Below are 27,067 nucleotides of genomic sequence, written 5' to 3' on the forward strand. Positions count from 1 at the left end.
TGAGCAGCCTCGGGCATGTGACCGCTTAGGCGGGCCCTCGCTGCAAGACGCAGCCCCTTGCCTCTGCTTTCCTAGCTTCTGACGGATTCAGACTTGCCGGTACTTGCAGCCCAGCCTCCTCCTCTCCGCCATACCAACTCCCACGGATGCTCACTTGCACGTGTGGTTGGAGCCAAATTCACAGGTACTTCCTAGAAACCCCACCACTAGCCAGAGCTTGCAAACAACCGGAGTGGCTCTGGGCGCAGTGGCTACCCTAAGTGCTCCTGAACGCCCCTTCTGCACGCACCCTGGGCCGGTTTCCTGACCCAGACATGGATTTGCCTGTGAACCTAAGCTACTTTTTTCTCTCCACCCCCTCCGCCTTGGAGACCAACGGCAGCCTAGGCGCAGAAGATTTGCGGCCCAGCCCGCCCTTTCTCTCCGTCTTCGGTGTGCTAGTTCTGACCTTGCTGGGCTCTCTGGTGGCGGCGACGTTCGCCTGGAACTTGCTGGTGCTGACGACCATCCTGCGTGTGCGCACCTTCCACCGCGTGCCGCACAACCTGGTGGCGTCCATGGCCATCTCAGACGTGCTGGTGGCCGCGCTGGTCATGCCACTGAGCCTGGTGCACGAGCTCTCGGGGCGCCGCTGGCAGCTGGGCCGGCGGCTGTGCCAGCTGTGGATCGCGTGCGACGTGCTCTGCTGCACCGCCAGCATCTGGAACGTGACGGCCATTGCACTGGACCGCTACTGGTCCATCACCCGGCACCTGGAGTACACGCTCCGCGCCCGCAAGCGGGTCTCCAACATTATGATTGCACTCACCTGGGCACTCTCCGCCGTCATCTCCCTGGCCCCGCTGCTCTTCGGCTGGGGGGAGACCTACTCTGAGGGCAGCGAAGAGTGCCAAGTGAGTCGCGAACCATCCTACACCGTTTTTTCCACCGTGGGCGCCTTCTACCTGCCGCTCTGCGTGGTGCTTTTCGTGTACTGGAAGATCTACAAAGCTGCCAAGTTCCGCGTGGGCTCCAGGAAGACTAACAGCGTCTCACCCGCGGCCGAAGCTGTGGAGGTGGGTGTTACAGTGATACTTAAAAATACTTGCATTTGAACAGGCTTTATTTCCAGCACGCACCCTCCCTCACCCCAAACTGTGTATAAATTCAGTCTTTTTTTTTTTTGGAGGGAGGAGAAAGGAAAGGGGCAAATTGGGAGAGAGAAAGAAAGCATCAGAGACTTACTTCACAGAGTATCAGTATCACAGAGGCAGTAATGTCCTTTACCTTCCCTGATGGATTGTTTCCTCATACATAAAATGGGGACGGGGGTTGGACTAGGTAATTCTACAAGGTCCCATTTGGTTCTAAAATCCTGGGGGCCCCCAATACCCATTAGAACCTCTGTAGAAGCTGCTGTCTGAGGCTACAGTGGATGAACTTGTTGCTTCCTGGGCTTTGGAGTGGGGAGATATTCAAGAAGGAGGGAAGGGAGAGGTGGTAAAGTGACTTGGCAGGAATGCTGGCAGACACAAGGCAAAGCAGATTAGTTTGTTTTTTTTTTTTATCCAAATCTATTTTTTTTCTTTGCAAATGACAGCAACTAATTTTGCAAAAGATGGTATCTCCTAGGTTACTGTCATTTTGCAAGATCCTTCTCTCCTCACCTAAGATTAAAGACGTTGTTTACACTACTCTCAGAGCCTGCATTGGTGCTGTTTCCATTGCCTGAGGCCGTTACTTTTGAGAGCCTATCCCCCACAACCCCTTCTGCCTACCAGGTTGCATGCGTGAATGACGACCACTTGTTTGCCTTCCTGAACGTGGGTAAAGCTGCAGGAGAAATTAAAACTCCTGGGCAGACAATTCCCCAGCACTCCACAGGTGGCATTTAATGTAAGACAACTACAGCAATGATGATGGATGTTCTCTATTCTTCATCCCACCCACACATCCCTGCTTTTATTTAATTCTTTTTTTCCCCCCAACTCAGGTTTATTGAAGCATAACTTACGTTCAGAAACCCGGTGGTGTAGTGGTTAAGCACTACGGCTGCTAACTAAAGGGTCAACAGTTCGAATCCACTAGGCGCTCCTTGGAAACTCTATGGGGCAGTTCTACTTTGTCCTATAGGGTCGCTATGAGTTGGAATGGACTCGACGGCACTGGGTAACTTACATTCAATAAAATCCACTTTTTTAGGTATGTGGTTCCATGAATTTTAACAAATGAATACGTTGTATAACCACCACCAGAATCAAGGCATCAAATATTTCCTCCACTCCAAAAAAATTTCCTCATATACTTTTGTGGTCCCAAAATACAACATTTTGTATGCGAATCGAAATTCCAGTTGAGCAGCCCCAGCTGATAAGTGAGGTTTTCCAACTGGGAGAATGCCACATGCAGAAATCAAATGTGAACAAGCCGATAAGCTCGATCCTTCTCTTAGCCCCCAATCTCTGACATTCTTCTCAAGTGTGCTCTCATTGGGTCCAAATTATTTTAGCAGGGCACCATTGTTCCTTGCAAATTTACTTTTCTTAAAATATAATTTCATTTATTGTGCTGTTGTTGTTGAGAAGATATAGAGCAAATCATACACCAGCTCAACAGTTTCTACATGTACAATTCAGTGACCTTGAGTACATTCTTCAAGTTGTGCAACCATTCTCACCCTCCTTTTCTGAGTTGTTCCTTCCCCATTAACATAAACTCAGTGCCCCTCTAAGGTTCCCATCTAATCTTTCAAGTTGCTGTTGTCAATTTGATCCCATATAGATAGTTCTTAAAAGAACATAAGGCTCAAGGTAGACCTTTTTTACTTGTTAAGCTAAACTACTGTTTGGTTTTAAGATGACTTTAGGAGATATTTTTGGTTTAAGGTTTAAAGATTATCTCAGGGCAATAGTTTCAGGGGTTCATCCAGCCTCCATGACTCCAGAAAGCCTGGAGTCCATGAGAATTTGAAATTCCATTGAGCATGTTCCTGCTTGTGATCAGGATTCCTGTATAGAATCCTTGATCAAAGTGTTCAGTAATGGTAGCCAGGCACCATCCAGTTCTTCTGGTCTCATGGCAAAGGAGGCCATGAGTTGTTTATGGAGGCAATTAGCCACATATTCCATTTCCTTCTCCTATTTCTGACCCTCCTTCCGTTGTTGTTCCAGGAGAATAGAGACCAATTGTTCTGCCTTAGATGGCTGCTTGCAAGCTTTTAAGACCCCAGCCACTACTCATCAAACTAGGAGGTAGAGCAGAGGCACTAAACATGTCATTAGGCCAGTTAACTGAGATGCCTCATGAAACCATAACCCTAAACATCCAAACCAAGGAACCAAATACCATAAGGTGTTTGCTTATACATAAACAGCTTCAGCAACTACTCTTTTTTTTTTCTTTCATTGTTGTAAATATACTCAATACACAACTTTTGGCAATTCGGCTTTGCTGTGCATCTCTGCCCTTAATCAATGCATTTTTTCCATCACCATTAACTCTCCTTTTCTGCCTCCTTCTTGCCCCTGGTAACCACTAGTAAACTTTGATCTCTATACATTTGTCTTGTCTTTTTATATAGTGAGGTCATACAATAGTTATCCTTTTGTGATTGGCTTATTTCACTCAGCAAAATATCTTCAAGCTCCAAATGAAGTAGAACAGACTTCATTTGTTTTATTGGCTGAGTAGAATTCTATTGCATGTATGTTCCACGCTGTGTTTATCTGTTCATCTGTTCATGGGCTTTTAGGTTGGTTCCACCTTTTGGCTGTTGTGAATATTGCTGCAGTGAACATTGGTGTACAAGTCTGTGTTTGAGTCTCTGCTTTCAAGTATTTTGGGTATATACCTAGGAGTGGAATTGCTGGGTCATATGGTAGTTCTATTTTTAGTTTTTTTTTTGAGGAATCGCCACACTGTTTTTCACAATGGCTGTACCATTCTGCGTTCCCATCAGCAATGGGTAAGGGTTCCAATTTCCCCAGATCTTGCCAACATTTGATATTTTCTTTCTTCCTTTTTTTTAATCTTAGCCATCCTAGTGGAAGTGAAATGTTATCTCATTGTGTTTTGATTTGCATATTTCTGCTGGCTAAAGATGCTGAGCATCTTTTCACGTGTTTTTGGCCATTCGAATGTCCTCTTTGGTGAAATGTCTACTCAAGTCCTTTGCCCATTGTGTGGTTGGGTTATTCATCTTTTTGCTATTAAGTTGTCAAAGTTTTATATATATTTTGGTTATTACATTCTTGTAGGATATATGGTTTCTGAAGATATTCTCCCAGTCAGTAGCTTGTCTTTTCATTTTTTTGGTAAAGTCTTTTGATGAACAAGTTTTTAATATTTATGAGGTCCCATTTATTTATTTTGTCTTCTGCTGTTTGTGCTTTTGTTATTATATTAGATAATCCGTTGTTGAAAGGTAGGCCTGACAGCAGTGCCCTGCTTGTTCTAAGAATTTTATGGTTTTAGTTTGCACATTTAGGTCCTTTATCCATTTTGAATTTGTTTTTGTGTATGGTATGAGGCATGGATCCTGTTTCATTCTTCTGTATGTGAAAATCTAATTTTGCCAGCACCATTTATTGAAGAGACTCTTCTTTTCCCATTGCATGGACTTAGCACCTTTGTCAAAAATCAGTTGATCATAGATGTGTGGGTTTATTTCTGGACCCTCAATTTTATTCCGTTGGTCTACGTGTCTATTGTTATACCAGTACCAGGCTGTTTTGATTACTGCAGCTGTATAGTAAGTTTTAAAATCAGTAAGTGTGATCCCTCCTACTTTCTTCTTCTCTTTCAATATTGCTTTAGCTATTTGGGGCCTTTATTTAATGCTTAATAATCAAATTCTATGTATGATTCTAGATTCTGAAACAACATGAGAAGTAAATCCACTGGATGTGAGACTCCCCTCCCCCCCAATTGCCAAAGACAATCCCTTAAACCTACTTCACATGTTTAAGTTAGATGAGAAGTCTAAATTACACAGGCCCATTTTCTGTTATTGGTTTTGGAACAACAAATTACATTCAACTAAGCATAGTGAGTGCTTACAATGGGCTTGGTGAAAGGGGTAAAAGAATGGTAAAGACATGATCTTTTCTCATGAAATGTTTGGTCAGTGAGGGAGATAGACACATAGCATGAGCTTTGTAACATAGTTGTGTTTTCTAGAGTCAGTAGCTAATTCTAACCATACCCAGTAGATCAAGCTTAGAGAGGACCAGAGATATAAGTAGGGAAGGAAGGGGTGGACATCATTCTAGAGGAAAGAAGGAAAAATCAGCCAGAGGCTACCTGTCCCTTTTATCTAGAACAATGGTTCTCACCTGAGGGCAACTTTGCTCTGCAAGGGACATTCCACACTGTCTGGAAACTTTCTTTATTGTCAAGACTTGGTGCTACTGGCATCTATTGGGTAGAAGCCAGGGATGCTACCAAATACCATACCATGCACAGGACAGCCCTACACAAGAATTATTCAGTTCATAATGTCAGTAGTGTTGAATTTGGAAAACCCTGACTTAGAAGATTTCCAAACTGAACAAGGAGTACTAATGGATACGAACACTGGCACCACCTCTCACAGCAAACTGCCTATAGCTATGTTCCATGTGTGTGAGCATTCTCCCCAATTCTAGGTTAAGAAGAAGAGAACCTTCCAGGGAGCTGCTTATATATATCTTCTGCTGGCATGCTTATCCAGGTAAACATAGTTTACTATCAACACCAAACACAGCTTTAAAGAGAGAAAGCAATTACAATCTGTCTTAGGTCTTATTGTGAAAAGATAAAGGGCTCTCACGTCTCAGCTTTGGTGATAGCTGTGTTGCTAAACCCTGAAGGTGGGTTCTGTCTGGAGCACTCAGACCTGCCAATAATCTGGACACCGGCCTTTGTGAGAAAGAGAAAGTAAATTTATTGCAATGCACACAGCAAGAAGCCAGGAGGAAGTTCCTCAGATCCAAATCCCCAAGTGGTGGGGAAACAGGAATTTTATGTTTTGGACAGTAAAATGGCAGCCACGCATGTATACTAAAAAAAAAAGTGTACTAGGGAGGAAAAATTCTAGAATTAATTTTGCAGAAATTATGGCGACCAGGAAACAGGAGGTAATGTGGTTCTTGTCAGACCTCTTGCTTCTGAATGATTCCTGTGAGGCAGAAGTCAGATGTGCCTCCACCCTCCAACCTTTTTACCAGTTCTGACACCAACCGTCCCTCCCACGGCACTCTCTACTTCTCTGCTGGGTTTCGATAATTTGTTGCAATGGCCACACAGAACTCGCAGACAATACTTACTATTATTACTTTATTAGGGAAGTAACGGGTTATAATTCAGATTCAGGAATGCTCAGGATACAGTTCTTTGATCAGTACAGCTTCTTTTCAGCTGTGCTGGCAGCCGAGCTCCCTGGCCCCTCAGCCTCTGCCCTGCTCAGGCAAGTGTTATAAAGCTCTTTTAGCTCTGCTGATAAGTGCCTGGAGGCACCCCACTCCACCAGTAAGCACTGGCCTGAAGGCATTCAGCTCCTTTGCTCCATGGGTCAATGAGCCTAGCTCTGACAATTGCCTGGAGGCACCTACTCCACCAGCAAGTCTCCTGCCTGAAAGTGATCAGCTTTCTTTCTTTCTTTTTTCATGATTATGGGGTTTATTCAAATATAGTTACAATTCATGTTCAGATATGCTGGAACCTGGAGACCACCCCAGAGTCCAGCAACTGGGTGCAAGATTGCCATGTGGATTACTACTTCCTGTGGTATCATGACATATGGGAAGACACAGGCAAAAGTCCAGCCAACTCCTGTGTCCATATCCGAAAGCTGTGGTCCACTGGCCAAAGGGTGCCCCTAGGACCAGTCGATGATGACCTTTATTCATGGATTTTGTGCCTGAAGCTGCCTGGGGACTACCAGCAGCTGCTGACCATTGGCTTAGAGGAGCTGCCGAACATGCTGGCCACCAACCTGCTGGTGCAGATCCTCACTGCCTGCCTGGCCTCTGAGTGTGACTGGGCCCACAGTGTGGGCTGTGCAGGGATCTTGGACTGGGGGACAGGGTGGGAGCTGGAGCTTGACAGTTCCCAACTCCAGGAGAGGGGGCAGGGCAGAGGCTCACTTGTTCTCCTGGTGCCACCCAGCATCTCCTTCCAAGGGGTCAAGCTGAGCTAACCCGTTGGTACTGGATCCAGCAGGGCCACGAGGCCTTGGGTGTGGACACGCCAGGTTTGTGTTGAATAAAAGAAAGAGGTCAGAGGCTCAGCATAGAAAAAAAAAAAAGCTCTTCCATCAGGACAGCCTCTTCTCAGCTATGCCTGCAGGCACACCTCTCTCTGGCCCCTGCCCTGCTAGGGCAAGTGTTTCAAAGTGCTTTTAGCTCTGCTGATAGTGCCCTGAGGCACCACACTCTACCAGTAAGCTTTGGGCAAAAAGTGCTCAGCTCTAGCTCCATGGGTCAACACATTTAGCTCCACTAAGTGACTGGAGGCACCCTACTCTGCCAGAAAGCCTTCTGCCCAAAGGTTCTCAGCCTTCTCCCTCTGTGGCCCCCTGGCCCACCATGCCATCTTCTGTTAGTCTCCTGCCAATCTCCTGCCTCTGCTGCCACTGCTTCTTGCATTACGCTCATCTTTGGTGTTGCAGCTCTGTCTCTCCGTCTCCTGGTTCCAGGAGTTTCTCAGTGCAAGGATCCTGCGTCTAAAGGGTGCACTCTGCTCTTGGCCCTTCTCCCTTGGTGGTGGTGGGATCCTCCCTTCCCACCTCTGGGATGGCTAATTTTTCTATTAGGGAAGTTCTACTGGTACCAAACTCCAACAACTTTTGCCTATCTAGAAATGTCTTACATTTCTCCTAATTTTTTGAAGGATAGTTTTGCTGCATATAGAATTCTTGGTTGACATTGTTTTTCTTTCAGCACTTGTAATATGTCATCCCACTTTCTTCTGGACTTGATGGTCTCTATTGAGAAATCAACTGATGATCTTACAGAGTGTCCCTTGAATGTTATAAATTGCGTCTCTTTTGCTGCTTTCAAGGTTCTCTTTTTGACACTGTCTTTCGACAGTTTGAATATAATGTGTCTCAGTGTGGATCACTATAAGTTTATCCTATTAGGAGCTTGTTGAATGTGTAGACTGATGCTTTCCATAAAATTTAGGAAGTATTCACCCACTATTTCTTCAGTTTTTCTTTTTGCTCCCTTTTCTCTGTATTCTCCTTCTGGGACTCTCATAATGTATGTACTGGTCTGCTTGATGGTTTTCCCAGGTCTTGTGATGGCTAAGGTTGTGTGTCAACTGGTTGGGCCATGATTCTAAGTGGTTTGACGGTTATATAATGGTGTAGTTTGGCAGTTATGTACTGATGTAGTTGGGCAGTTATGTAACGATGTAGTTATCCTCCATTTTGTGATTTAATTAAATCATCTCCATGATGTGATGTGATCAGCCAATCAGTTGTAAGGGGAGTTTCTTTGGGGGGTGTGGCCTGCATCCAATATATGTGGATGTTCTAGTAAAGCTCGCTGGGTTTTGCTTGGTCTGGATCCTGTATCTGGCTGTTTGTCATCTGACCTCTGGTTCTTGGGACTTGAGGCAGTAGCTTGCTGTGTTACCTGCCAATGACTAGCTTTCTTGCTCTGTGGGCTGTGAAGCCAGCACACCATCCTGAGGGTCTCCTGGTTCTGCTGTACCTGCTGTTGCCGTTTCTCTGTTGCTGCTTTGCATTGTCTTCAGTGTTATAGCTCTTTCTCTGTTCTCCTTCTCCTGGATCTAGGAAGTTCTCAGTGGGGGATCTCAGGTCCAATGGGTGTGTTCCACTCCTGGCTCTTCTTTCTTGGTGGTGGTGGGATCCTTCTTTCTGCCTCTGGTATTGCTCATTTTAGACCTAGCAGGAAGGAAAACCTGACCAATCCCCTTGTTAGAATTCTATATGCCTTATTTGCATGGTCCTACCCCCAATAGGGTGCCATTCACCTTATTTACATTATTAGCAAGCTATCAAATCCCCTTGGTGGGCCACAAGCACTTCATTTGCATAGTCCCACCCTGTCATTTAGTGGGAGTTACGAAGACTATGGATAAAAAAAATATATTAATTTGTTACTATTGGATTAATGGTATACCAGCCACTTATGTCTTTGGACCTCAGAGGTAAGGCATTATTCTAGTTCTAATGCATTTAGTGTCAGGGTCCCTTTTGAAATGCGGGAAGTTCAGCAGACCAAAGTTGGAGCCTCATTTTGTTATGTAGGTTGAGCATTCTACTAGGTAATGCTTCCTGGATGTGTTAGTTTTGTAAACTTTTTCCTTTTTCCCTTTTGTTTCTGTGAGATAAGGCTTGCATGCATAATTATGGCTTTCCTGATGGGTTTGTTTTGGTTTTTCTGTGTCATATTTGGAAAACCAGAGGTTCTGCATGTAACCTAATGGAAAGGCATCTACAATAAATTATCTGTATAGCTCTCTTTGATATATTGTCATGCCACAGATCAGTGGTGCCACAGTGCCACTCACCTCATTGGTGGTTTGTAATACCAGACCATATTTCTCAAAATTCATACTATCAACCAAAATTTTAAATACACTCAATTAGTAAGCATGCATTCCAATACTGAAAACACATGCCACCAAAAAAAAAAAAATTTTTTTTAAGGAGAAAAAAATGTAGTAATGAAAGGGTTAAACGATTCACTGCACCGCAATTGCAAAACAGGCCTCTTGATTTCTCAGTTGTGGGAGGCACTCAAGTTGCTAAATACAGCACCACCAAGTAGGTGTGTTACCCAGGAAATCACAACACTTCTTCCTGATTTCTTTATCTGCTCACTTTTATTTAAATAATTACTGAAAACCTCACCTGTATCAGACACTGAGATAGGAAATGGCAATACAATACAGACCTTGCCCTTGTCCAAGGATGATAAAACCACTACTATACTTCTGAAATAAAAAGGCAAAACTGAATGTAATCCTTACTTTAGTAAGGGAAACAAGGGGGCGTAGCTCAGTAGTAGAGTACGTGCTTAGTGTTGACAAGGCCCTGTGTTCAATCCCTAGCACCTCCATCCGTCAGTCTTTTTTGGATTGCCTGGTGGTGTTGCGGTTAAGAGCTATGTTGCTAACCAAAAGGTTGGCAGTTTGAATCCACCAGGCACTCCCTTGGACACCCTATGTTGCAGTTCTACTCTGTCTCCTGTAGGGTTGCTATGGGTTGGAATTGACTGGATGGCAATGGGTTTGGTTTGTCTTTATAGTAAGGGAGGAGCCCTGGTGGCACAGTGGTTAAGAGCTCAGGCTGCTAACAAAAAGGTCGGCGGTTCAAATCCACCAGTTGCTCCTTGGAAAGCCTATGGGGTGGTTCTACTCTGTCCTATAGGGTTTCCATGAGTTGGAATCAACTTGATGATTTTTTTTTTTTTAATTATAGTAAGGGAGGGCTATGCTGGCCAGGCATAGTCTCCCTGAGAAGAGCAGAATGCTGATCTGAAAAGGTATTTTGGGAAGAGTGGGGTTCAGATATTGGGGTAATTTCAGAGGTGTAGGTGGGTTGACACCATTGTATAAGTGGCTTTTGTGAAACTGTTGTTAATTGGGGTGTTACTGCAATGGTGCTTGGGGTGAGTCCATCCCTGACTGCCTGACTTTCAGAAGTGAGGAGCTGATACTGATTGGTTGCCTTGAAAAAGCATGTTCATTGAAATGTGTTGTCCCTGATTGATGCAACAGGTTTAAAACTGGCTCCAGGTCACAGAACAATCAGTCTTTCCCTAAATGTGTGGGAGCACTTTATGCTCAGGCACTTCTCTTGATCCTCATTTAGCCAGCACGGCAGGAGAGACCATGGAGGACTGCCCAGCTCTTTACCACCATTGTTGATTCTTCTTGAAGATGGAGTTTCACCTGTAAAGATCTGATTCTCAGACCGCATGTGGATTAGCATGTTTTTATCTTGGTTTTCGTTTGTTTGTTTTAACCATTTGTTCACTCATCTGTCAAAACAGTTTAAGACTCTGAATAATAATCACTGAACAACTGAGAGACAAACAAGTATAACTGGATGTGTCATAAGAAGGGACGACCCAATATTTCCCAGGTCTGATCAAGAAAGCAAGTCCCAGTGACTCCCTGGGTCTATCTTAGGTGGATAGAGTGCCTTTTTTTTTTTTTTTTTAAATTTAAGCCTAAATATTAATTATTTCACCTCACCTGTAGTGTTAATCCAGGTACAACATGAAGCACTAAAAATTATTAGACCCCTCTCTGATTGGCCAAAAGAAAAGCCAAGGCTGTTCTATCACTTATGACTACTTAGGTATTTAAACTGCTTTGTTGTGCCTCCAGAGCTTAAAAACGAGTTGCCGTGGAGCTGATTCTGACTCACAGCAACCCCGTGTGTGTTAGAGTAGAACTGTGCCCCATAGGATTTTCAATGGGTGATTTTTCAGAAGTAGATCAGCAGGCTTTTCTTCCAAGACACTTTTGGATGAACTCGAACTTCCAACCTTTCCATTAGCAGCCAAACATGTTCATTGTTTGCACCACCCAGTGATTCTGCCTCCAAAGCTTAGGCTGTATAATTTATTGTGTCAGCCAATGTGGGCCTTATTTACTACATCAGACTTTTTTTTTTTTTTTAATGGCAACCTATGTTGTCTAAATCTTGCGGATGGGGTCACTATTTGCAAAAAGTCTTTTCCCTGGAAGAGTTTTATCCCTTTGTAAGGAGATATGGTCCATCGAGAGCATTGGCAATTCATACTTTGGAATGGCCTAACTAATGGCTGTTTTGAACAACTAACCTTGGTTATGGGTTGACATTAAAGACTCTGGTTTCAGCATAGTGAAAAGGGCCCAAGAGCTGTATAGGGATATGATAGACTTTAGTGAAGTTGTTGGTACATTTTCTATGGGTCTTGTCAAGACAGTCACCACTTCGTGTGGTCATCTGTTTATTCGAAGGTTCCTGGTTGAGCAGTCAACTTCCATGCTTCTGTTTTTGGAGGTTCTTTGGAGAACCTCAGTTTAGGATCTCTACTAGGTACAATTTTGTAGTTCTGTTAAGATACCTTACATTTTTTCCAGAGGATTAACAGTAACAAGAATAGTAAAGTTTGTGAATTAGGGGCAAATCCTTGTATAGTTTAAAGTCATGAACAAACCGTTCCAGTTAAATGGGCTCCCATATCACTGAATAGATATGTTGGAATGTTCTAGGTTATTGTTGTTTGCTGCCATCTATTTGGTCCCCAACTCATGGCAGTCCCATGTACAACCAAATAAAATGCTGCCAGGTCCTCACCATTTCCATAACCAGTTGTGATCCACAGTGTTTTCATTGGCTGATTTTTGGAAGTAGATCTCCAGGCCTTTCTTCCTTGTTCATCTGGAAGCTCCACTGAAACCTGTTCAGCATCATAATAACACACAAGCCTCCAGTGACAGACAGGTGGTGGCTGCACATGAGATGCCTTGGCCAGGAACTGAATCTGGGTCTCCTGCATGGAAGGTGAGAATTCTACCATTGAACCACCAATGCCCATGTCCTAAGTGGGAAACACAAAATCTAACAGTATTTGATCTATTGTGAGTGTTGTGATTTTTCAAAAGGGAAATTCTTTAACTCGTCCAACAAAATAAGTGTAGCTTTGTGAGTACATGTTTAAAGCTGTCTACAATCCATTTGGAGATGCCCAAGAGGTCCTTAAGGCATGATTCTGGGCCATGCTCCACATTTCTATTCTATTTGTTTGTCTTTCCCCAGGAAAATTTAGTAACAAATGAGGCATGAACTCACCACATCAATGTTTAATATTGTGACCAATTTGTCCCTATTGGAATGAGTTGCTTCATGGAGGATTTTATTCATCATCCATTTAGATTTTATCTGGTGCCACCAGGTGGACATCCTAATTTTGCCAGATCTTCTTCTAATGATCTTACAACACAATCATTTTGGTGTTTCTTTTCAGAATTTGGTGGGCCAGATTTTGTTCATCTGTGATAGAATTCTTGAACTTCTCCATGAATTTGTTATGATTATTTTTATTGTTATTTTATGTGAGATCTTTAATAAGGACTTTTAGTCAGAGAAGTCTGTTTAGCATGCTGATTAACATATTTCCATTGCATTTCTAATGTGCTTAAATATTTTTATAGTACTTATAGTGTAGTATACTAGCTTCTCTAGTAGCTTTGTCACTATGAGTCTTGACCTTTATGGCAGCAATTATTTTAGGTAGCATCAAGTCATCAAGTAATTCACATTTGCTCTTTATTTTTAAAGAGCACCTGAAGAAGTTGTTTCTGTAGAATGTTAAAGAAGTGAATTATTCTGAAAGCATGCCAGCTATTATTTTCTATATCGTCTCATTTATTTTAGCAATTTGATATGCCCTAGAGAGGGCCGCAATTTAGTCAGTGGAACAATTTGACTTCTGATAAGAAATTGGATTTAATGAGAGAGACTGGACTACTTATTCTGTATTAAACCTTGTATTGTCATTTTTATTTTTAATATAATACCTATCCACAAACATTACATCAGAATTTGGTACTAGACTATCAAAGTTCTGTTTTGGGCAAGGATACCTCTAAATAACAAAAATGCAATCATGAGATTTCCCTTCATTAGTTCAGGATTACACAGTTTCTGGATTATGAGTACTATGCCAGTGGATGGTAACAGGAGAAAGAGGAAATAACAATGGATCATAATTAATCAACTAATAGAAAACTGTTGAGTGGTGTTAGTTAGCAATAAGAATTTGGTGTGTATAATAACATAAGATTTAAAGGCCTGATATAAGATCTGAAGGTGTGTTGACTAATTTAATTGATGCCTGTAATTTCTCTAAGACAAGGAAGCAAAGTCTTGGTTACAGAATTGAGGGGTAGACTTAGTTAGGCAATGGTTCTTTGATATGTGCCATATTGTCGAGTTAATCCACCTAGAGCATGGCCCAATGTTTTCATATATGTGTAAAAAGAAAATTTTATGATACTATTTAAAGAATCAGTCTGGACTCTTATGAATGATACTTCAATTAATCTTTCTACATTTGTGAATCTCTTGTCCATACGGATTCTAAGACCATCCCTATTTATTTAATGATTTCTTGAGTTATACACAGTGTTGGTACCCTCTTGCTTCCACTGACTATAGCCTGACAATGTATAAGATCTTCAGTGCACTTTTTATGGAAGCAGGTTCTACCTATTAAATTTGTAGGGGTTGTGTCACATATACGAAAGAATTAGTCTTCTGAAAATGACACCAAAATATCAGTTACAAGTTGAGACGTACGATTGTTAAAGATTCACATTTCTTGAGTTGTTCTATTAAATAAAGCTTATCTTCCTGTAAGCCTTCTAAATTTTATTATAAAATTTCAGATTTGTCCTTTATTTTCTTGTTTCACAGTCTGGTGCAAGCAATATTTCTAAAAATATTTTTCTCTGTTTTTAATCTTTTTATTACCAATTTGCTTTTTTTTGCTTTACAGACAACTTTAAAATTTTAGTATGAAGGATCTGATTTTTTGTAGTGGTGGGATTGATGGTCACTCATACAAATAAAAAAGCTGTATTGTTGCACATCTATAATCATAGACAATTCCCCTTGGAAGTTTAGAAGAGGAACAAGGAATTGTTGGGTGAGAAATTAAAAAAAAAAAAAAGTTTTTTTTAATGTCTCCCTGGGAGCAGCTATATTGGACAGATTTTCAATAGCTGTTATTTTGTTTTTCAGTCAATATGGGATACTGATTTTTTTCAAGGGCCCTTCTGCTTGTGATATTTATAGGTATCCTTATCTAGACTCCCAAATCATTGAGAACAGAGGCTCTTTTGATTCTTTTATCTAAATAGCCACATTATATGTTGATTTATAGTTTAACTACTTATTTACTATCTGGAAATTTCTAGCTCCATATTACATATTTTCTAAGTTGGCGATTTCATAATTTAATTTGTTTTTTCTTACTAGATTCCCTAATCAAGTTTGAGCCCATTTACAAAAAGAAAGGACAAGATTTGTTATACTTCAGCTGTTGGGTTTATAGCAGACTACTGCTTGAAAGTTTTCTAAAGTCTACCTTCTATCTTTATTTAGTTTATAATTTTGAACCTTTATTCAATCTTCTCTTAAAAGAAAGCCTTCTGAAATTGCCTTATATAATTATTTTCTATTTTAAATTTTACACAGCTGGGTTATTTAACTCTTTTCTGACCTTCTGCTTTTAAACATTTTCCCTTATCTGAGAGTATTTCAGTTAATTTAACTAGTTGGTACAGATTTATAGTCCAGGACAATAATAATTTTTTTTAATAATTTTTATTGAGCTTTAAGCAAACGTTTACAAATCAAGTCAGTCTGTCACATATAAGCTTATATACACCTTACTCCATACTCCCACTTACTCTCCCCCTAATGAGTCAGCCCGCTCCCTCCTTCCACTCTCTCCTTTCATGACAATTTTGCCAGTTTCTAACCCTCTCTACCCTCCTATCTCCCCTCCAGACAGGAGATGCCAACACAGTCTCAAGAGTCCACCTGATACAAGTAGCTCACTCTTCATCAGCATCTCTCTCCAACCCATTGTCCAGTCCCTTCCATGTCTGATGAGTTGTCTTCGGGAATGGTTCCTGTCGTGGGCCAACAGAAAGTTTGGGGACCATGACCCCCGGGATTCCTCTAGTCTTAGTCAGACCATTAAGTCTGGTCTTTTGATGAGAATTTGGGGTCTGCATCCCACTGATCTCCTGCTCCCACAGGGGTTCTCTGTTGTGCTCCCTGTCAGGGCAGTCATCGGTTGTGGCCGGGCACCATCCAGTTCTTCTGGTCTCTGGATGATGTAAGTCTCCGGTTCATGTGGCCCTTTTTGTCTCTTGGGCTCATAGTTATCGTGTGACCTTGGTGTTCTTCATTCTCCTTTGATCCAGGTGGGTTGAGACCAATTGATGCATCTCAGATGGCCGCTTGTTAGCATTTAAGACCCCAGACGCCACAGACAATAACAATTTTATTAGATATTCTAACAAAATTCTGAATTCTATAACAGTCTTTTTCCTTCTCCATGAAGTTTAGGAAAACTAATTATAGCCCTTATCTTAACTCTAGGCCAGGGTTTTAATTTAAATTCTATAGATCTGACTTCTGGTTTGGCAATTTTACAATGTGATTGTATTTTTCCTGAGAAAATCCTGAGGAAAAGTGTCATGAATTGGATTATGTCTCCCCAAAAATGTGTGTATTAACTTGGTTAGGCCATGATTCCCAGTATTCTGTGGTTGTCCTCCATTTTGTGATCGTAATTTTGTTAAAGAGGTTTAGGGTAGGATTGTAACACCTTTGTAAGGTCACATCCCTAATTCAATGTAAAGGGAGTTTCCCTGGGGTGTGGTCTGCACCACCTTTTATCTCTCAAGATTAAAAAGGAAAGGGAAGCAAGCAGAGTTGAGGACCTCATACCACCGAGAAGGCTGCACCAGGAGTAGTGGACATCAGGTCCCTGCACCTGAGAAGATCCTCGACCGGGGGAAGATTGAGGACAAGGACCTTCCCCCGGAGCCGACAGAGAAAGCCTTCCCCTGGAGCCGATGCCCTGAATTTGGACTCGTAACCTACGAGACTGTGAGAAAATAAATTTCTCTTTGTTAAAGCCATCCACTTGTGGTATTACTGTTATGGCAGCACTAGATGACTAACACAAAAGGGTAGCTCATTTAGAAGTTCAGAGAAAGGTGAATAGAAACAGAGAGATGTGCAGGGAAGTACATCTTGGAAGGTTATAAAATCTTGGAGACTGTCTTAGAGTTAGAATTTTGTTTCAAGGCCTCGGTATACCAATTAAAGAAACAATATTTACAGGTATTCTTATCTAGGCTCTCTATCTTGTCCTTATTTTGACTGTTTGATATTTGTCTCCTAATTTTTCTAGAGTGTTCCTTGAATGTGTTTATTTATTGGGTTCTGATATGTCAAAAATCCCCACATAATGGCTACTGTTATTCTAAGTAAAAAAAAAAAAAGGTTTTTTTTGGAATTCATCAAGAAAAGTGCAAGAGTTAGGATTAAATGCAATTTTAAATAGTAAATACAAGTTTTTAAAAAGAGAAGACTGAGTCTTTGACATAAACAAACCACAGCACATGAGAAAGAAGCCAGCACAGTTGGACAGCAGTTTGTGCTTGTGTGTAGTGTCCCATCATCTGCAACCAAACAGAGGCTAGGAGAGGGCCAAAGAATTACCAACCTGGCCATCACTGACCTGAAATATGAACTAAACAAAGTGATTGTCTTTCATGAATTGATAAGACAGGGAGTGCTTTCACAGAGGTTTTGTAGAGGACTCAAAGCAGTGTTCGACCAATTGCTTTTTCACCAATCACTGGTCTAAAGGTCTTCAAATCATTAGCCCTCGAGTCTGGCTTCAGTTGGATTGGGAATTTATCAAGCCTATCCCTCCATCTGTTACTTACAGAATACTGCCTTTTACATTCAATGAAAAAGACACTGCAGGAAAAAAAGTATGAAACAAGACTTTGTTCACAAACAACAGTAAACCAAACCAAGCAGCAGTATATTAAGCAGGTTAGTGGCAAAAATATTTACCAAATGGTGTACCTCCAGAACAAGAGATCTTATCACCTCATACAAAGATCTGTCTAATTACCAAATGGTACACGTCTAAATCAAAAGGTCTAGTTATTTAATACAAAATCTAAGCCTAATGACCATATAAAAAGACATACTTGGTAACAAATCCAAAGATTACAAAATAAAGTGAGAAATAAGGACCCGAAGAAAATAGTCAGAACTTAAATTATTGTTGAGACTGACACACCTGGCAGCGGATCTGAAGGGAAAATGGAGTTTGGGGTCCAGTGAATGCACCTGTTGGTCCAAGGATCCTGTGGAGTGCTATCAAGGGAGAGTCTTCAAAATGACCTCAGTGAGACCTCCAGAACTGTCAAAGGATGATACAGCCACCACTCAGGATCTGAAATAAAAAGACAAAGCTGAGTTTATTCCTTACTGTAGTAAGAAAGTGCTGCACCTGTCAGACACAGTCCCCTGGATCAGAGCAGAATACGGATCACATAAGTATATATTCAGGGATTGGTGGACTTTCAGAGGCACGGTGAGTTGACGTCATCAGTAGAGGTGTGGTTACTTGGGTAAGACTGTGATTGATTGGTTGGCACTTAAAGAGCCGAGTTTATTGGACAGTATCTGTCCCTGATTGGCTGACTTTCAGAAGTGCCAGCTGACACTGATTAGTTTGTTTGCAAATGTGTGTCTACAGAGCTGCGTTGTCCTTTTTCAATCGAAGAAGTTTAAACAAGTAACAAAACTCCTTGTTACTATAGCTGTAGAACAACGAGACTTTTCCTCAGCTTGTGGGAACATTTTTATTCTCATCTTTATGGAGACTTCTCTTAATGTGTAAGGTCATTTCTAGCTTGAACACCCTGATTCTTCACTTGGGCAACTGTGCCCACGTTCCCATTCTGACAAAGGCCTGGTCTAGCCTGCAAATCACCTGAACCCACACTTCTAAGATCAGATTCTTCATCCTTTAACTTCAGCACCAACTGTGTAATGATGGTCTGTAATATTAACAGGGAGATAAAGCTGAATGTTTAGAAGAAACGTGAGAACATGCCAGACCTATGAGTAATCAGTAAATAGTAATTTAGTACATAACCATTCTGGAAGAATAAGAAATCTAAGGCATGCATACCTGTCCCCGAATACCTAGTTTATTCAGGGAGATGAAGCTAATTGTTCACTTAGAAAAAAATTTATGTGTAGATGTTAAATTGTGAGTTAAGAGCTTTAACCGATACAGCATCTCAAAAATTATAAGGAAGAATCTAACTTGGCATGAATGTTCACTTTTTTTACCCTATTCCTTCTCATTCTGTGAACCTACTATTGAGCACATTTAGTAGTTACAGTAATTAATAGACTACTATTCTCCAGACTAGATTAAGTGCTTTATTGCAATCACTGATTAGCAGACAGCAAAGTGCTAAGGAGTCCATAAGTTAGAAAGCTACATGGTGAGCAATTAAATCTACCAGTTGAAGACATTAAAAAAGACAAACCCACTGCCATCAAGTCGATTCTGACTCATAGCAAACCTATAAGGTTTCCAAGGCTGTAAATCTTTACAAAAGCAGACTGTCACATCTTTCTCCCGGGGAGCTGCTGGAGGTTTTGAACTGCCAACCTTTCAGTTAGCAGCCAAACACTTTAAGCACCGTGACACTAGGCTCCTGAAGACATTAAAAAAAAAAAAAAAAAATTTTTTTTTTTTTTTTTAGAAACCTGAAATTTCCAAAACAAAGACCCTTCTTACAGCTGAAACCTCTGCTGTCCTAGATGGACCTTTTAAAATCCATAACACTGTTTCTCCCTTTCTGCCATCAAGTGACATGGCAGTTAATGCAGCGCCAGGGGAGGGCGCAGTGAAATGATCAACATTTTACATGACGGTAAAAGCAATAAGTGCTCTCTTGAGGAATTTGGAGTTCTCTGACTAACCTATATAAAAGTTCTGATGCAAAGCGAGCCATAAAAAGAAAGTATTTTAGGAAAAAATCATTTAATTTAAATTCAAAGTAAAATCCTAAGCAGGTGGAAGGAGACCTCATTAAACATTAAAAGAATTATTAGAAAGTAAATTTAGAATCTTTGCTGGAAAAGGGACCTATGAATGTGGACTCCTAACCTGCTGTACTAAGAACTCCGTAAAAAGGAGCTTAATATAATGTGAACTTAAACATGCCTGTGAGTGAGCATCTTCGAGACTTTCTGAAATTTTTTTTTTCTGAATATTTTCAATCTACGGCTGGTTGAATCCACAGATTCAGAACCTACAGATATGGAGGGCTGACTCTACGCTGAATGAAGGTGTGTTACGTTTGAGTGTTTGTTATCATTTGCCGCTGCATTAAGTCTGACTCATGGTGACCCCATGTGTGCAGAGTAGAACTGCTCCATAGGATTTTCAAGGCTGTGATCTTTCAAAAGCAGATAGGCCTGTTTTCCGTAGTGCTTCTGGGTAGTTTTAAACCGCCAACCTTTTGGCTTGTAGTAGAGAGCTTAACTGTTTGTGCTACCCCGTGATAGTTCACCCATTATTTAAAAAAACTAGGTAAATTACAATGCAAGAGGAAGAACTCAGGTTTGTAGTCCAACTGCCAAATACTCATACAAGCAGCCTTTCACTTATGGTACATAACATTGCTTCACAGGGACCACTATTTGAAGTGATGTGTTTACCATAAAACCACCTTGCAATACTTGGCGTCCAAGGAATAACGAGCCCTGGTGGCATGATGGTTAAATGCTCAGCTGCTAACTGAAAGGTTGGCGATTTGATCCCACCCAGAGGCTCCACCGAAGAAAGACCTGGTGATCCGTTCTTGTAAACATTACAGCCAAGAAAACCCTTTGGGTTGCAACAACACCAACAACAACCAAAAAATACATACTTGGGTATCGTAGTTTTATGCAAATAATGGTTTGCCAACCCCTCCCTCCCACTGTGAAGTATTTTTGAAAGCACTGCTTTGCCAATTTTTTTTACATGTTGCTGTGAAAAAAATTAGCATAGGATGCTTACTAAAATAACTCACAGTGGGAGGGAGAGGTTGGCAAACAAATGTAGAAGGCAAGCATTTGTGTAAAAATACAGTATATATGTGTGTAGACATATGTGTATAAGTATGTATATGTGAGTATATGTGTAAATATATATATTCACATGTATATGCACATATGGGTGTTTTTATTATATATTCATATACATAACAAAGCACATAGGGGCACAGTTACTGATACTTCTTAGATCTAATCAGATACCTATGGGATTGGTTTTCTGGGTTTGGAGACTTAGGATGATAGTGTCTCATGGGACAACTCAGTCAATTGGCATAATATAAGTTCATAAGGTTAATGTTCTACGTTCTAGTTTGGTGAGTAGTGTCTAGGATCTTAAAAGCTTGCAAACAGTCAGCTAACATACAACTATTGGTCTCTACTCTTATGGAGCAAAAGAGAAAGAAGAAAACCAAAGACTAAAAGAAGAAACTAGTCTACAGGACTAATGGTTTACATGAACCATGGTGTCATCTGCCCAGAGACTAAAATAACTAGATGGTGCCTGGCTACCATTACCAGCCATTCTGATCAGGGTCACAGTAGATAGATCCCGATAGAAAGCAAGAAAAACGTGGAACAGAATCTCAAATTCTTAAAAAATCCAGACTTACTGGACTGGTTGAGACCAGTGGACTCCTTGAGACAATGGCACTGAGATATTCCTTAAACCTTGAACTAAACCTAGCCCCTGAGGTCACCTTTTAGCTAAATTGCGGATTGGCTCACAAAATAAAGAATATCACCCATGAGTATTGTGATCCTTTAAAAATCATGTATATGAGATCACATGGTTAACAATTTTTGTTGTTGTTGTTGTTGAATCAAAGATGAGAATGTAAGGAGGCAGGGAAACTAGATTAATGGAAAAGGAACAACCAGAATGCAAATAATGAGAATGTTCATGTGTTACAAAGAATGTAACCAATGTCACCAAACAATTTATGTAGAAATTGTTGAATGGGAGCCTAAACTGCTGTGTAAACCTTCGCTGAAAACACAATAAATTATTACTAAAAAAAAAAAAAAACCCTATGGGGCAGTTCTGTTGTGTCACAAGGGATCACTATGAGCCAAAAATTGACTCAGTGGCACCTAACAACAATTTTCATAGAACTATTCAAACCCTGCACTTGTGTGTAGGTCACATACCTAGATTAAAAGACAACGACTTTGGAACTGTGTCTTGGGTGAATAATGAGTTGGTGCTCTACAAGCTGATGCAACAGTCCGTTTGGACATAGGTCCTAGCTGTATGTGAGGATAGCGTTAGAATCTCAAAGAATGCACATATTCTAAGTGCATTAGGAAGGAAGGTGGTTCGTCAGAACGGAAACCTCAGAATGTTTACCATTTGGCAACAGAAACTCCCTACGAATATGTAGAATTTGGGCAACCTTTGGTGGACATCCAAAAATAGGACAGTTGCCATTGTGTCGACTCTGACTTATGGCAACCCAATGTGTGTTAGAGTAGAAGTGTGCTCCATAGGGTTTTCAGTGGCTAATTTTTGTAAGTAGATCACCATGCCCTTCTTCTAAGGCACTTCTGAGTGGACTGGAAACCCCAACCTTTTGGTTGTCAGCTGAGTACATTAACAATTTGTACCACCCAGGAACTTGATGGCAATAGCTCATACTTTATAGAAAGCAAGGCTTAGATTAGTAGTCCCCAATCTTTTCTAGGGCTCATTGTGTTTTGCAACTTGGATTTGAGTACTTAAAGGACTAAGCATGGGCTTCTGGAGAGGACATGAAAAGGCTCACAACATGGAAGGCAGGTAGGGAGCTAGGATGATAGGGGTCTATATCTTCTGAGAGTAGAGTATATCATATCCCCAAAGTCAGAATATCTGATTGTGTGTTGCTCTCTTTATTTCTATTGTTACCTCAGAACCTTTGATAAAGTTCACTTTAAATGTTTCACTTTATCTCAGCTGTGCTATAGAGAATTAGGGAAGGTCACAGGGGATTCACAACCCTGAGGCAAGCATGGTGGCCAGCTTTACTAGTGAAAAAGTACCAAGGAGAAGGAGAATTTGCAGAGGACTTAAGAGTCAGGGCCAGAATCACTCTTCCATTTCCATCTCTGAAAAATGGGAAAAAATGTCTCCCCTGATGCCATATTGAGGTTTAGCTTTATTAAGGGAATTGGTAGGTTTCTTTATTTCCTGTACGCTGAAAAATTAAGCTAAATATTATGTTTTGCATCTCTAAAAATAAACTCTCTTGAGTGCCTTTTAATAAGCATTAAAAAGTCAGAAAGGTAACTGGTTCCATTTAGGGGTGAGACTGGGGTACAGAAAAGAGATTTCATTTCTTATTTTGTATATTTTTAAGGGTTTCAGTATTATGACTGTTTATTTGCTTCAATACTTATTATTTTCCATCATACAATACTTGATGTTTCACTGTTTTTCAAATGAATGACAACAAGGCTATCAGACAAATTTAATAATTCATTTATCAGCTGATTTTACCTTAGCCGTAACGTTCCTATTTCCATCTCAGTTATTCCATATGATAGATGAGTCAGCTACTTTTGACTCCATTTTGTAGATGGAGGCATGAACTGACTAAGGAGCTTAGGTTAACAACAAGCAGCAAAACCAAGATAAAGACAGATCTTCTGACCTAGTCCATTGCCTAAAAGATTACATGCTGCCTGAGAACAACCTGTGCAATTCTTTTAAAATTTACTGGAGTCACAAAATGTTAGTGTTGGGAAAAATAACATTTAATGTCAATGTAGTCTCACCTACCAGCGATTGACCACTTGATCCAAACCACCCTACATATTGATTGGATCAACTGATTTGCTTATTTAGTAAATTAATCCATTGTGATTTCTTCATATTTCACCATTTCATCATCAGATACTTCTCATTCCAGTTCTCCTGAGATCTAAACAATAAGACTGGGATGAAGGGAAAAGCTTCCTTTCCCAGGAATTCCACTTCTTTAAGCGAAGGGAAGTAAAAATTGGAGAGATTGATTCTGTTGGGAACCTGCCCTGATAGAACTTGGGAGCACCCAAGGGGGTAGAGTCTAAGTGTTTGGAGTGCCTGCTTTCCGTAAACATGGGAGGAAAGGGAAGTCACACAGAAAAAGCCGGAAAGAGATAAATGTCCTGGTGAGTGGACTGTCCCAAACAAGTAGAATATGCTATGGAAGTGCAGCAGCAGGAACTTTACATCAGAACAAAAGTTCTAGGCACTTCTTACATTTTAGAGGGGGTTAAAGTGAATCCAGAAAGTCATTAGGATTTTGGAAAATAAGATATGTCTTAGTATCCTAGTGGTGCCATAACAAAATACCACAATGTGAGTGGCTTTGAAGCGCAGAAATTTATTCTCTCACAGTTCTGGAGGCTAGAAGTCTGAATTCAGGGCATCAGCAGAGCCATGCTCTCTCTGTGGCCTCTAGGGGAAGATCCTTCCTGATCTCTTTCAGATTTTGTGGTCCTCAATATTTCTTGGTTCTCCTTGGCTTGTAGTGGATCCTCACATGGTGTCTTCCCCCTGTGTATGTGACCCTGTTTCTGTATTTGTTCTCTTTTATAGGACATCACTCAGAAGGCATTAGGATCAGGACCCAGCCTAACCCCTCCTCCCCATGACCTTCTTAATTTAACTGATAACATCTGCAAAGAAAAACATAATTTCCTCAAACAAGGTCACATTCACGGGTGCAGGGGTTAGGACTTCAGCGTATCTGTTTGGGAGACAATTCAATCTATAACAAGGCCCATATAGGGTTTTATAATGGTTTTTGGAATAAGGATTTAAAAAACCTCTTGCCATTGAGTCGATTCCGACTCATAGCAATCCTATAGGACAGAGTAGAACTGCCCCATATGGTTTCCAAGGAGCAACTGGAGGATTCTAACCGCCGATTTTTGGTTAGCAGCCATAGCTCTTTACCACTACACCACCAGGGTTTCCCTGTAAGGATTTAGTATACTCTCCACTTTTCTTTCCATATCTAAGATGGAAACAAACAATCCAACTCTGACACCACTGCCTTTTTTTTTGTGTCCTAGGTGAGTCCCACAATTGTGAGGCTCCAGTACGTGACAATAGGGGTCTTTTTCTGGGAGTGAATGGTGGGATCCAGGCCTATCTCTGCCTAGGTTACCCTGATCCCATAACTGGCTGGCTAGGAAGAGATGGATCTCTGTAAAGCTTCTGCTTATCTTTTACAGGTGAAGGACCCTGCTCAGCAGCCCCAGATGGTATTCGCTGTCCGCCGTGCTACCGTCACCTTCCAGACAGAAGGGGACACATGGAGGGAACAGAAAGAGCAGAAAGCTGCCTTAATGGTGGGCATCCTCATCGGGGTGTTTGTACTCTGCTGGATCCCCTTTTTCATCACCGAGCTCATCAGTCCCCTCTGCTCATGTGATATCCCTGCCATCTGGAAAAGCATTTTCCTTTGGCTTGGCTACTCCAATTCCTTTTTTAACCCTCTGATCTACACAGCTTTCAACAAGAACTACAATAGCGCCTTTAAGAACTTCTTTTCCAGGCAACACTGAGGAAGAAGGCCTGGGACAAAGAGGAGTTATTCCCATAACTGAATGAAATGTCCAATTTCATCTATTTTCCTATCCCCACCCAGCATTCATGTGGAAAAGACGTATCCTTAAAATCTCCAAGGTCTTCTTTAGAACTAAATTAACCTCACTTCCCCATTCCTTTGTAGGAATATGAGTTTTCATAGGGAGTTTTGGTGACCTAATTTATCTAGTTTATCTACTATGCCTTGCTCTGAACCTAATGGCCAAGGACTTTGCTCACAAGATGCCCTTTCCTCCCCAAAATCTAGTCCAGCATGATTACTGTCATTGTCCCTGAGAAGTCAAACAAGGCAGATGAAATGGAGATGAGACAATATGAGAAGGTTGACAATGGACAGGGGAGAATGAATAAGATGTCATAATGGGGACATCTTGTGGGGTAGGAACCATAATTCTAAGCTTTCTAGAAGATTTCCAGTTTCAAATATTCTTCTTTATGGCCTTAGTAAGTGTACTCTAAAACTTATTGGATATGTCCCAATAGGTGGTGTTATGGATTGAATCGTGTCCCCCCAAAATGTGTGTAAACTTGTCTAGGCCATGATTCCCAGTATTGTGTTGTCCACCATTTTGTGGTCTGATGTAACTACCTGGGTATTGTAAATCCTAAACTCTATGATGTTAATGAGGCAGGGTTAGATGTAGTTATGTTAATGAGGCAGGACACAATCTACTGATTAGGTTGTGTCTTGAGTCAATCTCTTTTGAGATATAAAAGAGATAAGTGAGCAGAGAGGAGAGGGATCTCATATCACCAAGAAAGAAGCGCTGGGGGCAGAGTGAGTTCTTTGGACCTGGGGTCCCTGAGCTGAGAAACTCCTAGACCAGGGGAAGATTGATGACAAAGACCTTCTCCCAAAACTGACAGAGAGAGAAAACTTTCCCCTAGAGTTGGTGACCTGAATTTGACCTTCTAGCCTCCTAGACTGTAAGAGAATAAATTTCTGTTTGTTAAAGCCATCCACTTGTGGTATTTCTGTTGTAACGGTACTAGATAACTAAGACACATGGATACCAGATATTGTCTTCAAACATTACGTAAGTAGCCCCATTTTCAAGGCCAGTGAACGTTGGCTTTAAGGTTTTTTTTGTGGTAACATGCACACACACACTGCTTAAGTACAGAGAAGGTTATGTTTAAATTAGCTAGTTTACTCCAAAATACAATCTGTCAACTTGGAACAGGTACTAAAAGACAAATCAAATACCTCCTTCCATTTTGAATCTATTCATAAAACAACAGAAAAATTATTAGTGGACAAGTCTGTCAAACTTGTTTATTTGCGTGAGTTTCATTCATATGGGATGTGTTGAAATGTTTATCCTTGAATCATGAGATTAGAGTGAAAAATCTATCCTGAAATTGTTTAATTCTTAAATACAGTTTCATAACCAGTGACTATAAAGGCATGCTAACCAAACGCGGGCACTTTAAGGGGATCATCGATGAATTTGCTAGTTGCTATTTTTTGTTGATAAGTAATTAACTGCTAAGACACCAACTCTGCTAAGTAACGAGAAAGGCAGAAAAATTGTAAGATGAAGTCTCAGTCCTTTACAAATTGGCAGAATTGTTGGTGAGACAAGATAATTAAATGATGATGCAAAGTTTATATAATCATATAAAACCTGAACCATCATACAAAACTTTATGTTCCTGATTCTTTGTGTGAATTCAAAAGTTAGTTTTTGAATGATATACAATAACAAATTATATCAATTAAGATTTTGAAAATAGTAAATTTGTGATAATTCATTTGTGGTGTTGGCTTGAAGTTTAGCCTTGCATTTACTGTAAAAATTACCTTTATTTAAAGGATGTGGGCAGATAAGGAA

General features: G+C 40.9%; 1 protein-coding gene across 1 annotated transcript; it reads left to right on the top strand.

Moving 5' to 3' along the window:
- Positions 1 to 314: 314 nt before the first annotated feature.
- HTR5A (5-hydroxytryptamine receptor 5A) lies at positions 315 to 25,318 on the top strand. The gene is made up of 2 exons (XM_003409812.4): positions 315 to 1,055; positions 24,857 to 25,318. The coding sequence occupies exons 1-2, from the start codon at positions 315 to 317 to the stop codon at positions 25,187 to 25,189; spliced, it is 1,074 nt and encodes a 357-aa protein (XP_003409860.1). The 3' UTR covers positions 25,190 to 25,318.
- The last annotated feature ends 1,749 nt before the right edge of the window (positions 25,319 to 27,067 follow it).

The sequence above is a fragment of the Loxodonta africana genome, chromosome 22, assembly GCF_030014295.1.
Source record: "Loxodonta africana isolate mLoxAfr1 chromosome 22, mLoxAfr1.hap2, whole genome shotgun sequence".
Lineage (NCBI taxonomy): Eukaryota > Metazoa > Chordata > Mammalia > Proboscidea > Elephantidae > Loxodonta > Loxodonta africana.